The sequence below is a fragment of the Lepidochelys olivacea genome (assembly GCF_965140295.1).
Source record: "Lepidochelys olivacea isolate rLepOli2 genome assembly, chromosome: 1".
In the NCBI taxonomy this organism is placed as follows: Eukaryota; Metazoa; Chordata; order Testudines; family Cheloniidae; genus Lepidochelys; species Lepidochelys olivacea.
The window spans coordinates 122,033,896-122,051,109 of NC_140411.1; the positions used below are offsets into that span (position 1 = coordinate 122,033,896).

At 41.2% G+C, this 17,214-nt stretch overlaps 1 protein-coding gene across 1 annotated transcript in view; it reads left to right on the forward strand.

Annotated features, from left to right (window-relative positions):
* The window catches only part of VWA3B (von Willebrand factor A domain containing 3B), a 113,378-nt gene that overhangs the window by 56,825 nt on the left and 39,339 nt on the right, over window positions 1-17,214 (forward strand). Inside the window, exons 17-21 of the mRNA XM_084650429.1 lie at window positions 317-501; window positions 1,134-1,271; window positions 2,430-2,469; window positions 2,583-2,739; window positions 8,787-8,905. Of these exons, the coding sequence (XP_084506555.1) occupies window positions 317-501; window positions 1,134-1,271; window positions 2,430-2,469; window positions 2,583-2,739; window positions 8,787-8,905 (639 nt within the window). The remainder of the gene's footprint in view (window positions 1-316; window positions 502-1,133; window positions 1,272-2,429; window positions 2,470-2,582; window positions 2,740-8,786; window positions 8,906-17,214) is intronic.

The window sequence follows — 17,214 nt, forward strand, 5'->3', positions numbered from 1 at the left end:
CCCTCCACCCTTGAGAATTCAAAGCAGCTATACTAGAATAGTCTGGTCTCAGTAAAGGATAGAGTATTTACATGTGTATCAGGGTTTTTTACGTGAACCTGTGAAAGTAAAACTAACAATTTTTAACCTATTTGTGAAATCAAGACCGTGGTAAAATAATGTGAATCATTTTGCAGTCTTGCAGAGCATTTGAAATCGGTATTTAAGTGCCATATACATTTAAACTTAACGTTTAAAAAGTGGTTCCTTATGAATGCATTTATACTCTTGAAGGTTATTCACTTGCTTGTTTCTTGTCTTTATCACTCATAAACAGGCATCACAAGCAGACTCTTACTGCATCCTCTGTAACCACACACATTCAGGAGCTGAACACCTCTCCTACCAGTAGGCCATACTGTGCCTCAGAAGAGCCATTGCTGACTTCACACCAGCGTACAGTAGATGTATGGCAAACTCGTTGTGACAGTCCAGTCAGAAGGAAGTCAGCACTGTATGCAGGTAACTATCTAAAATGAAGTGTGGATATTATTCAACAGAATTTATTCATCCACTGTGAAGTGATTCTGTCGATGATAAAATAAAAATTCCTTATCTCTGTTGCAAATAAAACATTTGATTATTTAAACAAAACATTATATTAAAACTCTAATTTATCTTCCATCGTTTTTGCATTTTGTTCATCTTGGACATTTACCCTAGACTGGTCAATGTCCAGTCATTTGCACTTTCTGGTACAGTGCTTTGACGGTTGGCTTACATACCCTGCAGGGGAATGCCTAATTTAAACTATTTTGATTTAAATTTTAAAAATACAGTGTAAGCAGTTCAGTTAATAGTAGGCATTTAACCCCTCTCTCTTCTTCATGCAAATAAGTGAATCATTGTTTGTGGTTATTAGGAAGAGCTCATGTGTGTGTTTTATTAGCTACAGCATTAATTTTAAAAAAAACAAACCCTTGGGAAAGTACAGAGAAACAATTAGTGCTGAAGTATTGTTACCTGTGATGGCTTCTCTAAGACAGTTCGTTTAAGAACATGGGATGAAAACCAAATAAGTGTTTTCAAGAATTGCAGGCAGCCATTTGATATGTAGATTAGTTGTCCTTTTCTCTCTGTCTGAATACCTGCAGAGCAAACAAAGACTAGTCTGCTCAGGACCCTGGGCCATCGAGCGATGTCTTATGAAGAAAGACCAGACGAGAGGATATCTCCTGAAAGAAAGGGTTGTTTGCTCAGAAATAGCCTTAAATCTGCAACTGTGTTTAAAGGCAAGTTATCACAACTGGGGGAATTTCAGTCAGTTATTCTAATTTGTTTAGATCTGGTGGTAGCACATTTGAGATAGAGCTGAATTGTTGATGAGCTTGTAAACTGCAGTAAAAAGAATTCTGACTGGGTTTCACTGACCTGGTCAAGGAAGCATTTTCAGCAGGACGGTAAATTTGAGATATTAAAATATGATGGATACTGATTGAAAAATTGAATAAAATTTCACACATCTGTAAATAGCATTCAGTTTAGCATCATCTGCAAGGGAAAGAATGGTCTGTTTTTTTGGACGGACCTCAAGATCCTTGCACAGTGTCGATACGCTGTCTCTTTGGCAGGGTCATTTTCCATGAAGGCAGTGCAGAATACTTTAATTGAAGACTGCTGAAGGCACATCTGAATCACAGTTGTTTTTCCTGAACAGGGTGCACATCTAAGATATGCTCACTGTAATCAAAGAAACATGAAAATTGTATATTAGCTTAATGAGATGCCAGTGACACTAAGTTATGTTACTTGTGGCCTGAGTTGAGGAATAAGCTTGGTGAATCTTCCTTCTTGGGTAAAGGCTATAAATCTAAACAAAGGTTAAAATAATTTTGAAATGATAAAATTAGGGTTTGTCTACATTGACACTTTTGTAGCTAAAACTTGTTGCTTGAGGGTGTGAAACACTCCGTGAATGACAAAAGTTGTAGCGACGAAAAGCGCTGGTGTGGACAGCGCTTCATTGGTGGGAGCTGTGCTCCCGGCGATGAAGCTACTGGCCCCTCATCAGAGGTGATTTTATTTTGCCACCGGGAGAAATAGTGGCCACACAGTGCACCTTACAATGGCATGGCTGCACTTTGTAAGGTGCACAGTGTAGACACCTTGCACAGTGTAGACATAGCCCTAGTGCTTATCTACCTTTACATTTTTTGTTTTTATTAGTTCTTGTGAAGTGTGAGTGTTCAAGCACCACGATTGAAACACAAGAGAGATTAATTCTCATGAATAAATTTAGTAGCTGGAATAAGCATTATTATACAGCCTTAGTAGCACTTCTAATAGGCTCAGATAGAGCTTATGCTAATTACTTCATGGTGTGTGTGTGTGTGTGTTTGTGCAAAATCATTACATGATGCCTTTGTAAGTTTGTAAATGTTTTTCCACAGAGCTGAATACACAAAAGGTGGCAAAAAGAACATCTAAAGAGTATGTACATGTGTCACACACAAGTGGTAGTGGTTTATATTTATTTTCCGTAACTGCTATATTACCAAATATGTTTCTGTCTGATATTACCTCTCACAATCTCTTATTTTTAGTTCTCTAGATACGTCTTCAGCTCATTGGCTAAAGACTCATGGTTTGGTTGCTAGACGACTCACCATAATGGATGCCTTAGCCCCTACAGCTGTTCCTCACAGTACTAAATACATCCCGGTTTTAGACAAACATGTTCTTTCTAAAGTATTTGATGAGGTAAAACTCTTATGCTGTTTCAGAGGAAGCTTAAAATTTACCATTGTTTTTATTTTTTATTATTATTTTTTTATTATTCATCTAGATAAATATTGAATAATTATGTCCTCAAGTGTCCACGGCAGAGTGTGGGTTATTCACAGTAAATGTACTGTATACATTTGGAAATATTTATTAACAACAGATATTGATAAAATAAAATTATTAATTCTGTTTCCTGCAGGGTGACAAGATAATAGAGCTTAATGCTATTTGCATTTGCATTTCTTGCCTATATACCAGTTGGTGACAGTGTGCAGCCACCAGGGGTTCAAAAATTGTTCATAGGCCATAGTCATTAATGATATTTGTTAAATCACTGGAGTTCTGAATTTTGGGCTCAGTTAGTCAGCTAGTAAACTGGTGAAGCTTTCCTGGATCACTAAGTTCTCAGAGCTACACGTTCTCTAGAGTGCTTTTATAAAAGAACAGAATGAAATGACCTAGGGTCCCATCTTGAGAGGTGCTGAGTCCCTCTTGTGAGGTTCTGAGGGTTAACAATTCCCACTGAATTATTTGTCATGAAATATGAACCTATGCCCTCCTCAAAGGGCAATCCATGTTGTGGAAGATTATCCCTGGAGGAATTCTTGTATTGGTGTATTCTCTATACATGCTGAGAATTTGTGCAGATCGTTCTAAATAATATGTTTTTCAAAAATAACACAGCAGTGGAAAAGCTGGAGAGCATGAGCTTAAACTGAATAATGAAGAGGTAAAGGCTTTGTGAATGGGATATGATGTAGACCTGAGTGAGATATTCATAACAAAATGTGAACCTGCACACAATTTAAGATTTTTTTTAAATTTCAGTTTTAAATTCCAACTTGGGTGCATTTTTAAAGTAATTTTTGCTGTGATATTCAGATTTTTAAAGCAAAAATAGGCTCACTATTTTAGTGAAAATAGCCAAAAATATCAAGCTTGTTTCTGATAGTAAAAAAAAAGGGGGGAGGGACAGTTTTTTAAAAGAAAGATGTCTTTTTGCATAAAAACCTTGCATAAATGTACACATTTTCATATTTCATACGTGAAAATAGTCTGTTTGCCAAAACCGAATAAAGAAAAACTTGTGTGAACCAGCACAATACAGTGAATTTGGGTATGAAATGTCACATAACAGAAACTGTGAATTTCCACAATTCTAATGGGCTATTTCCTGGCAATTGTCACTACTCCCTATGCTCTTTTCTGGAGAGCCCTACCAGCTGTTCTCTTCAGGTCTCCCCATGGAGAGTCTCCGAAGCACTCCCTTCATCTTTCCAGAATAATCTTGAAAATTTGTTATAACTACTGCTTGCAAGAAGCACCTTGTAAAAACTAAAAGCCTTCTAGAATAGTTTGAGCCACCTTTCTGCAAATGCTGTTTTAGAGAAGTATTTTATCTAGATATTATTGGGCCAAATTAATCCATAGGGATGAATTTAGGCCATTTAGGCCATTATATTTGAAATGAATATAATGGTATAGCTGGAAGCAAGCAATGCAATATTTGTAGGCATTTTTGGGTTCAAGGACATAATTACAGATAGAGCTGGGCAAATTTTTTTCTTATGAGAAAAAAATAGTTTATTTGCTGAAAAATGCATTTTTGGTCGACACAAAACTGTTCGTGAATCTGACCTGACAGTTTTGTTTGGGGGAAGGTTTTTCAGGGTCAGTTTGAGGGAAGTAAGAGTGTGTTTGTTCTACTTTGTATAAATACTTAAATATTCAGTGGGCCAAAGTGAGAGTGACTCTATAGTTGGTGATTAAAGTACTCACTTGGGGAAAGAGGGGTATGAGATGTGGATTCAAATTCCTCCTTTTAGTCAGGTAGAGGGAAGATTTGAATCCACATCTCCTAGGTCAGTGCCTTACTCACCAGACTATAGAGTCACTCTCACTTTGGCCCACTGAATATTTAAAGTAGTTAAATAAAGTGGAACAGCTTCAACAGGAGAGATTGAGAGCAACCTACCCAGAGTAGTCTATAGCCTGGAAGTAGATGCTTACCTGGCAGGCTGTGATTTGAATTCAAGTCCCTGCTCCAGATTTGGGATTTGAAACTGGCTCTCCCACATAACATTTTCCTAACCACCGAACTAAAGGTTATAAAGGGAAACATATATACCCGACCTGAAACAGACTTTTTCAATTTGTTGACAAATTCCAAACCTTTTTGGAAATGAACTGATTTTCCCTGATCTTTCAGTTTGCTGGCAGAACCAAAAAAATGAATTATTTGCCCAGCTTCTAGTTAGAACCAGTTATAAATTAACACTCCTTTCCTGCCAACTATTTTTACAGAAAGAAAAGGAGTACTTGTGGCACCTTAGAGACTAACCAATTTATTTGAGCATGAGCTTTCGTGAGCTACAGCTCACTTCATCGGATGCATACCGTGGAAACTGCAGCAGACTTTATATATACACAGAGAATATGAAACAATACCTCCTCCCACCCCACTGTCCTGCTGGTAATAGCTTATCTAAAGTGATCATCAGGTGGGCCATTTCCAGCACAAATCCAGGTTTTCTCACCCTCCACCCCCCACACAAATTCACTCTCCTGCTGGTGATAGCCATGGGCTATGGCCATGGGCTATCACCAGCAGGAGAATGAATTTGTGTGGGGGGTGGAGGGTGAGAAAACCTGGATTTGTGCTGGAAATGGCCCACCTGATGATCACTTTAGATAAGCTATTACCAGCAGGACAGTGGGGTGGGAGGAGGTATTGTTTCATATTCTCTGTGTATATATAAAGTCTGCTGCAGTTTCCACGGTATGCATCCGATGAAGTGAGCTGTAGCTCACGAAAGCTCATGCTCAAATAAATTGGTTAGTCTCTAAGGTGCCACAAGTACTCCTTTTCTTTTTGCGAATACAGACTAACACGGCTGTTACTCTGAAACCTATTTTTACAGAGAACTTCCCCACTGATTTCATTAAGACATCCAATGAATAGCTTAATGGTAGGTTATGGCCTGAAATGCTGGAACCTGCATTATTGCAGGTCACAAATATGCTGTATGTAAAGGAAGGAAAGGAATTAAAACTACTAAGTGGAGTCAACAGAATTACCTTTATCAGCCCTGGAACCCATTCTCCTTTGGAACCCATGCTAACACTTGAAGGAAAAGCTGAGAATAGGGTGTGACTTTAATTATAAATAGGGCCCTACCAAATTCACAGCCTTGAAAAATGCATCATGGACTATAAAATCTGATCTCCCTGTGAAATCTGGCTATTGTAGGGGAGAGTGAGCTCCAGCTGCTAGTCCCAGCTGGGCTCGGGAGGGGCAAGACTTCCTATTCTCCTGCAGGGGCTGCTCCCAGGGCCAAGTCAGACTCACAGCTGGGAACCTCTCCTGGCTGGAGGAAGCTGTGAGGCTGCTGGCTTGGGAGCCCAGCTCTGAAGGCAGTGCTGAGATAAGGGTGGCAATCCCGCGACCCTCCACTGCTCTTTTGGGTTGAGACTCCATGGTTACAACACTGTCAAATTTCAGACGTAAACATCTGAAACCATTAAATTGACTATTTAAAAAAACCTATAATTGTGAAGTTGACCCAAATGGACCATGAATTTGGTAGGGCCCTAATTATAAAGCTTGAGCAGGAATTGTGAGGTTGCGTTAAGAATCTTTGTTGCTCCTATACTTTGAAAGGTTCCATTCAGAATCATAAATATGTACACAATTGTTGGTATTCTTTCTCCTCAGATCTTAGTTTTGTTGGGGTAGAATGCTCCTTTGGTTTCTTAGAGGACAACATTATTTTTATTTTCATCCTCTACAAACATTAATGCACTAACATCAGATTTATTTTGGAAATAGAGAAGCAAGCAAAAAGGTTACCATGGCAATTCTTCATTAACATCATGCTCATGTGCTCTTTCATTTTTGTGTGCCCTGGCAGTTTCACCTGAGCTATTTCAAAGAGATTAATTCATTACACAATCCATCAGTTTCATATCCAGAATAAAAGGTGTTCTGGCTGTTTAGCATAATGTACAGTCCCCCTCTAGTAGTTCTGGAGGAATACTTCTCTGTAGATTCTTTTGTGTATCTGCTTTGAAGATTGTGGTGTCTTTAATAAGTTTAATGCCATAATAATGTATGTATTTTTGCCTATCCTTTGAGTGCCACTCAGACTATTATACCCATTCTTTGAGAAGTTATATTGAATTTTAATGTATTGTACTGTTGGGATAAAGGGTGGTGCTGGGGAGACACATTTCATTGAAAAGGGAGCCTATGTAGAGAAAATCCTGCCAGCCTCTTACCCCTTTTACATAAAGGGAACTGCAGCTTGAGCAAAACTGCTGATCTCAACTGTGGCAGTATGGGATTGGAAAACAGGTGGGGTCTCAAATAAGCAGGTCCCAGGCTGTTTAGGGCTTGAACTGCATCTGGAAATCCAGAGGCAGGCATTGCTCATTGAGTATTTCCCCATGTGCAAAGACTGATCTCATCTGTTTGGACAAAATACTCCGTTTATGAACAACTGAGCGCCACTTTCTCACTAGCTTTATCTTCTGAATGGATTTAAGGTGTACTCCATTGTGAAGTGCTTTGCTGTAGTCTATTAATGAGGTGACACAAATACATAAATCTCAGTGGAGAGGTCATTCTCAGAAAGAAAAGGTTGGAACCTTGCAGATGGAGAAAAAGCCACCTGACTACTGCTGAAAGATGATCATCTAGCAATAACTGGGAATCCAGCCAGACTCCCATGATACAGACACAAGTAACACATGGCAGAGACATACTTTCAGTTAGAGGCACTTTTTTTTTTATTGCATCTTCTGATCATTTTCTCTAACCCATCAACAGTACGTCAGTTTCATCAGGATTGAACTTCGGCCAGCTCTCTGTCATCCATGCTCCAAACTCAGCCGGACATTGGGAAAGAGATTTAAATGCACCATTTGAGACAAAAGACGTTTTGCAGAATCTGTGTTGGTACATTGAACACAGTAGTACCTTCCTCCTGTACCCCATGTTTCCTTGTGGTACTGTGCACTGGAGTTTTTCCAGAATTACCCTGGAATAGTTTAGTTGTTTGAAGGGTTGTGGGAAGATGGGTTGGGTAATGTTTTTGTTTGGGGGTTGGGAAGTTGTGGGAGGTCTCACTTCCCTCTTTTCTTTAAGATCCCTTATTAGGGTGTCTGGCTGTGTTGTTTTTGTAATGAAGTGTGCTTCTGTAGATCCTGTCATGCACCTAGAGCCAAATTTTCAAAGATGTTTAGACACCTAAAAATGTAGATAGACACCTTGTGCAATTTTCAAAAGTGCCTATGCAGGTGAGGCGCCTAGCTCCCATTGAAATCAATGACATTGGTTTCAGTGGGAGGTTAAGCATCTAACCTACTTTGATTTTTTGAAATCACAATGGGTACCTATCTGCATCTTTAGGAACCTAACTATTTTGGGGAATCTGCCCCTAGAGTATAAGATATGACATTTAAAATGTTTAAATAAGTAAATTCCCTATTTGCATGTTATGTGTAGAAATAGATGGCAATAAGCTGGTGTTGTATACAGAAGTATAATACAATGATGTATTAAAACAATACAATATATAATATGTTCATGTTGTAGATCCTGTTTGCATCCTTTCTGTTCTACCCTTTATCTATTAGATTAAGACTAGAGAGAGTGCTGCTCATTCCATTTAGAAGTTAAATAGCGAGTTAGCTAGCTTAATTTCCCTTGCCTCATAAGAATTCATTTGTAGGGTTCCAGCATTTATTTAAAGGGGTCACAGTAGCTATAAGATTTGTGTACACATAGTACAAGAAAATGATATCTTAATTCAGAAACAAATGTTATGTTTCAACCTCATTACCTTTGATCAGTATCAGTCTCATGGGTCTCCAAACACTTGGTCACTCACATCAAGTGCTTGGCTTTTTCTTTATGAAATCCTTTGAGATTTGCCTTGTATACATAAGGTTGGGGTATTCCAATATTCTGGTTGATAAAGAATAACACAATAAATGAAGTCTTTGCCCTTTTTGTGTTGTAGGTGTTACCCCTGGCCCATGTTAGCAATGACAAGAAGCGGATCACACTAATTAATCCTCAGGCAGTGAATCTTGATGCCTATAAAGAGAAACTGGAACAAGCAATTAAATCCTATGAAAGGTAAGTCTGCTCTTCAGATTTTCTCCATGCTGACAGACTAATTCCGTTTTTTCATATGATGAATTGGGTTCATTTTACATCTCTGACTGCCTTACCTATGCTTTGCTCACTAATCCATCTCCTCAAAGATGTATTTTAACATTCAGTACAACTGAGCATTTTCAAACAACCACCATTGTCTAAAAATGTATCCTGCCAGAGAAATGTTTTCTTCTTTTCAAAAGTGCGGCATTAAAAGTAAATGAGCAGTCAGGGACGCCATAAATATTACACTGCACACATAATACATTATTCTTTTTAAGTAACAAAACTTCATTTTAATCTCAGCTATATTCTCAAAATGTTAAATGTAAAACAAAACCCTTTCTGAAATAGAAACAACATACAAATATAGCCAAGGTAATAAACAACAGGTGCCTAACATTAAGCTCCTAGATCCATATTTAGGTGCCTAAATAATTGTCCTGAGTTTTGCTATTGACTGCTTGGCACTCTTGAAAATCAGACCACTTATTTAGGCTGACTATGGGTTTAGGAGCATAACTTTAGGCATTTGTGTTATAAGATATTGGCCCTTATTTTTATGGGGTTTTTTTTCCCCCGGAAGAGTTGTGTTATGCTTATTGTTTTCAGAATCAAATAGGAAGTAAACATTGAAAGGATATTATAAATCTTAACTATTTCTTTCTTGGCTTTTAAGTTTGTGGTTTTTGAAAATTATGTGATGATTAGTAATCTTAGCAGGGTTTTATGGACAAAAATCTTTAATAAACTATATGTCTAGTCAAATTTTATTCTAATAAAATGTACAGATTTAATGACTAATACATTTATAACAGGTGAGTCTTCCTTTCTTGACTAATTGCTGTGTTGGCTTCCCAAGTTTTAGGACTTGTCTACGCTACAGAGTTTTGCCAACAATAGGCAGCTTTTGTCGACAAAACAGTAGATGCGTGTACACTACGATGTGACTCTTGGCAGCAAAAATGCCCTGCTTTGGCAACACAATAAAACCACCCCGACAAGAGGCGTAAGGCTTTTTGAGCAAAAGTTTTGTCGATAAAGTGCCAGTGTTGACACCACGCTTGATTTTATTGCTTTAATGGCCTCCAGGAGGTGTCCCACAATGTCCATCCTGACTGCTGTGGTAAGCAGTTTGAACTCCGCTGACCTGCAGCCAGGTAAACAACCATCTGCCCCTCCCCCTTTAAAGCCCCAGGAATTTTTGCAGTTCCATTTCCTGTTTGTTCGGCGTGGAGAGGTCTCATTGCATCTTATCAGGTGACCATGGCAGCAAACGTTCTCCCACTTGGACCACTGCGGAGCTGTTGGATCTGCTCAGTATTGGGGAGAGGAGGCTGTGCAGTCCCAGCTGTACTTCAGCTGTAGGAATTTTGATATCTATGGGTAGATTTCTGAGGCTTGTGTGAAAAGGGCTATGATCAGGACATGGTGCAATGCAGAGAGAAGATAAAGGAGCTGAGGCAGGTGTACCATAAGGTGAGGGAGGCAAAATGTCACTCTGGTGCTGCACCCAAGACCTGCCGGTTCTATAAGGAGCTGGACGCTATCCTTGGCGGCGACCCTACCTCCACTGCCAAGAGCCCCATGAATACTTCGGCGGGCCTGGAGGCAGCGGAAAGAAGACCTAACCCAGAGGATGAAGTTATTGATGAAGAGGTGGAGTTAGACGATGATGAGGAGCTCCCGGCAGGGTCGCCTGGTGGGGCAGGCAGCCAGGAACTGTTTACCACTCCAGAGGTTTCTAGCCAGTCTAAACAGTTGCTCTCCAGCGAGCAAGAAGCAGGAGAGGAGACGCCTGGTAAGTGGATGTCGTTTGTGTAGTGCAGAGGTGGGTTCAGGGTATAGAAATGCATAAGGCTTGATGTGTTTCTGTGTGCTAGACATTTCCCTTGTAATATAGTGCAACAGGATGTTGATGCACGCGGAGATCTCATGGGAATCCTCCAGAGAGATCTCTAGGAGGTACTCGGCAATCCTCTGCTAAAGGTTTCTTGGCAGAGCAGTTTTGTTCCTTCCCCCATTGTAGGAAACTTTCCTGCTCCATTCAGCAATCACTTGTGCAGGTACCAGAGTGGCACATGGGCGAGCAGCATAGGGACCAGGATAGAAACCACAAGTGTGTGGTAGATGTGCCATCGCTTCCCTGTTTACCCTGGTACCTCCTTTCCCACCATGCATATTGTGTGTGTGTGCATGCATGTGTGTTGTTTTTTCTGAAATAATATTTATTTGTGTCCTACAAATTGAGATAGCAGGCACTATCAAGCCACACACAGGTAGTTTAATCATTTGCTTACTGGAATTTAAGGCCCAAATTTCACAATTGCTTCCTATGAAAACTAGATGTAATGTAACATTGCAGTATCAATCACAGAGATGTACATTACTGGTTTTCATTTTCAAAGTGTTGCCTCAAAGCCTCCCTGATTTGACTAGCCCCCCCTACCCGGGCCCCTCTGATAACCCTGGTATCTGGCTGCTCAAAATCAGCAGCGAGGTGGTCTGCCTCAGCACTACTACCTAGGGAAGAAGGAAGATCCTGGGAACTACAGGCCAGTCAGCCTCACCTCAGTCCCTGGAAAAATCATGGAGCAGGTCCTCAAAGAATCAATCCTGAAGCACTTGCATGAGAGGAAAGTGATCAGGAACAGCCAGCATGGATTCACCAAGGGAAGGTCATGCCTGACTAATCTAATCGCCTTTGATGATGAGATTACTGGTTCTGTGGATGAAGGGAAAGCAGTGGATGTATTGTTTCTTGACTTTAGCAAAGCTTTTGACATGGTCTCCCATAGTATTCTTGTCAGCAAGTTAAGGAAGTATGGGCTGGATGAATGCACTATAAGGTGGGTAGAAAGCTGGCTAGATTGTCGGGCTCAACGGGTAGTGATCAATGGCTCTATGTCTAGTTGGCAGCCGGTATCAAGTGGAGTGCCCCAAGGGTCGGTCCTGGGGCCGGTTTTATTCAATATCTTCATAAATGATCTGGAGGATGGTGTGGATTGCATTCTCAGCAAATTTGCGGATGATACTAAACTGGGAGGAGTGGTAGATACGCTGGAGGGGAGGGATAGGATACAGAAGGACCTAGACCAATTGGAAGATTGGGCCAAAAGGAATCTGATGAGGTTCAATAAGGATAAGTGCAGGGTCCTGCACTTAGGACGGAAGAACCCAATGCACAGCTACAGACTAGGGACCGAATGGCTAGGCAGCAGTTCTGCGGAAAAGGACCTAGGGGTGACAGTGGACGAGAAGCTGGATATGAGTCAGCAGTGTGCCCTTGTTGCCAAGAAGGCCAATGGCATTTTGGGATGTATAAGTAGGGGCATAGCGAGCAGATCGAGGGACGTGATCGTTCCCCTCTATTCGACATTGGTGAGGCCTCATCTGGAGTACTGTGTCCAGTTTTGGGCCCCACACTTCAAGAAGGATGTGGATAAATTGGAGAGAGTCCAGCGAAGGGCAACAAAAATGATTAGGGGACTGGAACACATGACTTATGAGGAGAGGCTGAGGGAGCTGGGATTGTTTAGCCTGCAGAAGAGAAGAATGAGGGGGGATTTGATAGCTGCTTTCAACTACCTGAAAGGGGGTTCCAAAGAGGATGGCTCTAGACTGTTCTCAATGGTAGCAGATGACAGAACGAGGAGTAATGGTCTCAAGTTGCAGTGGGGGAGGTTTAGATTGGATATTAGGAAAAACTTTTTCACTAAGAGGGTGGTGAAACACTGGAATGAGTTACCTAGGGAGGTGGTAGAATCTCCTTCCTTAGAGGTTTTTAAGGTCAGGCTTGACAAAGCCCTGGCTGGGATGATTTAACTGGGAATTGGTCCTGCTTTGAGCAGGGGGTTGGACTAGATGACCTTCTGGGGTCCCTTCCAACCCTGATATTCTATGATTCTATGATACACCCCTGACCAAACCTTTCACCGTTAGCTACACAAATATTATGCAACATACAACACAGGGCAATGATCATGGGTATAATACCCTCACTGAAGTCTAACCTGCCATAAAGGCATTGCCAGCGCGCCTTTAATCTGCCAAAGGCACATTCCACGGTCATCCGGCACCTACTCAGCCTGTTGTTGCACCGCTTCTTACTGCTATCCAGGTTTCCTGAGTGAGGTTTCATGAGACGTGGTTGTAAGGAGTATGCTGGCTCTCCCAGGATCACTATGGGCATTTAAACATCCCCCACTGTAATCTTCTGGTCTGGAAAGAAAGTCCCCGCTTGCAGCTTTCTGTACAGGCTGGTGTTCCTGACGATGTGTGTGTCATGCACTTTCCTGGACCACTCTGCATTGATGTCAGTGAAACACCGATGGTCATCCACAAGCACCTGCAACACCATGGATAAGTATCCCTTCCTGTTGATGTACTCTGTCGCAAGGTGGTCTGGTGCCAAAATCGGAATGTGTGTGCCATCTATAGCCCCTCCAGTTAGGGAAACCCATTTCTGCAAAGTCATCCACTATTTCACATGCATTTCCCAGAGTCACGGTCCTTCGTAGCAGGATGCAATTAATTGCCCTGCACACTTGCATTAACACAGCCCCAATGGTCGATTTTCCAACTCAAGTCTGATTCGCGACCCATCAATAGCAGTCTGGAGTCGCAAGCTTCCACACTGCGATTGACAAACGCTTCTCTACCAATAGGGCAGCTCTTATTCTGGTATCCTTGTGCCGCAGTGCTGGGGCGAGCGCCGCACACGGTTCCAGGAAGGTGGCTTTCTGCATGTGCAAGTTCTGTAGCCACTGCTCATCATCCCAGACCTGCATGACAATACAATCCCACCATTCAGTGCTTCTTTCCCAAGACCAAAAACAACAGTCCACCTTGTGCAGCTGTTCTGTGAATGTCAAAATAAATTTAAAGTTGCTCCTATCCATATCACACAGCATGTCAGGCAACTGGGAGTCTTGTTCAGTTAGGAACTTCGTGATTAACAACACTGCCCTCCATGATGTGTTAATGACAGTTATCAGAGCATAGGAGAGCAGTGCAAGATCAATCCCTTCACTCGAAGATGCTGGGATGCACAGCAAACAAGGACCGTTGAAAAATGCCACAAAGGATGAAGTGAGCTGTAGCTCACGAAAGCTTGTGCTCAAATAAATTGGTTAGTCTCTAACGTGCCTTTTCTTTTTGCGAATACAGACTTACATGGCTGCTACTCTGAAAGAAAGCTGGAAGCCCATGGAATGCTGGGATGGAAAACCATACATCATGGGACACTGAGCTTCTCCTGTCAGCACAGCTACCACCTCTCAGGGAGGTGGACTTATTAAGCTGACGGGAGAGCTCTCTTCCGTTGGTTTAAAGTGTCTTCACCAGACGCACTACAGTGGCACAGCTGCATCGGTGCAGCTGCATCGATGTAAATTTTTAGGGTAGACCTGCCCTGTCTTTCATGGTCTTAAAATAAAAACTGATTTGGAAACTGTTTAACTTGTATAATATTTATGGAAATCAATTAAGATATATTTGTTTTTATTTTGCACTTAATAGATTGAATGTTAATAGGTCTAGGGGGCCTGATCCAATGTTAATTGAAGTCAATGGGAATTTTGTCCTTGTTTTTAATGATGGAAAAACTATTTCCATCTTGTTCAGTACTGTGGAATGTTGTTGGAAAATAACCCTGGTTGACTTTAGTGGAGTTGTAAGGATGAGAAAAATGTCTTCTGATAAAATATTATGTGTGTTTTACTGAAGAGCTAGAACACAGGACTGACTTTTAAAGTTCTATGCCTGGTCCCTCTGAAACTTATTGACATGAGTGATCTTTACTGATGCTAGTCCCATTGACTGAAGTGAGTCAGGATTACTAGCATCAATAAGGGCTTGTAGGGCTGGGTCCAATGTTTTTACAAATATGTGTCAAAAATAAAACTGCTTGAAGGCATTAGTTGTTATGAGCATTAATTCTAATGAAAATTTCAAAATGAACGTTTTAGCTGTTTTTCCTTTAGAAGTGAGTGAAAAATTATTCAAAACCAAAAATATTGTTTCTTCTGAGTTCATGAGACAAACTAACATGGCTACCACTCTGAAACCTTTGAACAAAACATTATGGTTGTTCTTTCAAAAGTTTACAGCTGAACATTGACTTAATATAGCTTTGAAACTTTACTATGCAGAAGAAAAATACTGCTTTCCTTTTTTTTTTTTTTTTTTAGTACTTTATGTTTAACACAGTATGGTACTCTATTTACTTTTTTTGTGGGGGTGGGGGTGGGGGGGGGGGGTCTGTGCTGCCTGATTGCATACTTCCAGTTCCAAATGAGATGTGTGGTTGGTCAGTTCATAACTCTGGTGTTCGTAACTCTGAGGTTCTACTGTATATGCCTTTCCATGGTGAACTCCATGGTGCAAAATTCCATAAGCAATTTTGTAGATCCTTTATGATGTGCTAGAGAGGTTTTAGTTGGGGGTTGTAGGTGATGGCTAGTAGCGTTCTGTTACTTTCTTCATTGGGCCTGTCCTGTAGTAAGGGACAAGAGCTGAGGAAGTGTTGTTCTAAGTCAGCCATAAAAATGTTGGCATACTGTGGGGTCACGTGGGTACCCCCAGCACCCCTACTCTTCTTCAGCTACATTGATGACCTCTTCATTGTCTGGACCCAGGGGAAGGAGGTCCTTGAGGAATTCAACCAAGATTTCAACAATTTCTGCCCCCACCATCAACCTCAGCCTGGACCAGTCCTCACAAGAGATCCATTTCCTGGACACGACAGTGCAAATAAGTGATGGTCACATAAACACCACCCTATACTGGAAACCTACTGACCGCTGTACTTACCAACATGCCTCCGGCTTTCATCCACACCACACCACACGATCCATTGTCTACAGCCAAGCTCTAAGATACAACCACATTTGCTCCAATTCCTCAGTGAGAGACAAACACCTACAGGATCTCTAGCAAGCATTCTTAAAACTACAATACCCACATGTTGAAGTGAAGAAACAGATTGACAGAGCCAGAAGGGTACCCAGAAGTCACCTACTACAGGACAGGCCCAACAAAGAAAGTAGCAGAATGCCACTAGCTGTCACCTACAGCCCCCAACTAAAACCTCTCCAACGCATCATCAAGGATCTACAACCTACCCTGAAGGATGACCCCCTCACTCTCACAGACCTTGGGAGACAGGCCAGTCCTCAGTTACAGACAGCCCCCCAACCTGAAGCAAATACTCACCAGCAACTACACACAACATAATAAAAACACTAACCCAGGAACCAATCCTGCAACAAACCCTGGTGCCAACTCTGCCCGCATATCTATTCAAGGGACACCATCATAGGACCACATTAGCCATGCCATGAGGGGCTCGTTCACCTGCACATCTACCAATGTGATATATGCCATCATGTGCCAGCAATGCCCCTCAAGAACTGTAACATTCAAAAATCAGTAGGAGAGCACTTAAATCTCCCTGGACACTCAATAACAGACTTAAAAGTGGCAATTTTCAACAAAAAAACTTCAAAAACAGACTTCAACGAGAAACTGCAGAACTGGAATTAATTTGAAAACTGGACACCATCAAATTAGGCCTGAATAAAGACTAGGGGTGGCTGGGTCACTACAAAAAGTAATTTTCCCTCTGCTGATACTCACACCTTCTTGTCAAGTGTTGGAGATGGCCGATGTCCACCTTGATTGCATTGGTCTCGTTAGCACTGCAAAAGAAATTTTCCCTCTCTTGATATTCACCCCTTCTTGTCAACTGTTGAGAATAGACCACTTTCATCTTAATTGAATTGGCTTCATTAGCACTGACCCCTCACTTGGAAAGGGAACTCCCATCTTTTCATGTGCTGTGTGTATATATATACTGCTTACTGTATTTTTCACTGCATGCATCTGATGAAGTGAGTTTTAGCCTATGAAAGCTTATGCCCAAATAAATTCGTTAGTCTCTATGGTGCCACAGGGACTCCTCGTTGCTTTGTTCAAAGTTACTAGAGTTACAAAGATTTCAGAGTTATGAACAATCTCCATTCCCGAGGTGTTCGTAACTCAGAGGTTCTACTGTATGTACCAATTTTTAGTAAAAGCAGTTTTCTAAACTCCCAAATTCTCAAACTATAAATCCTTGAAACTAAGATTATAAAATAGAAACACTGGTATAATTAAACTATAGCATTGCAGTTGCAAGGCTGCAATGAAGATTTTAACAGTTTCAGCAAATGTCATTGAGGATGGGGGTGGGGTACATGTGAAAGGTGAAATCATTCCTTGCCTAGATGCCAAGTTTCGACCTGTAG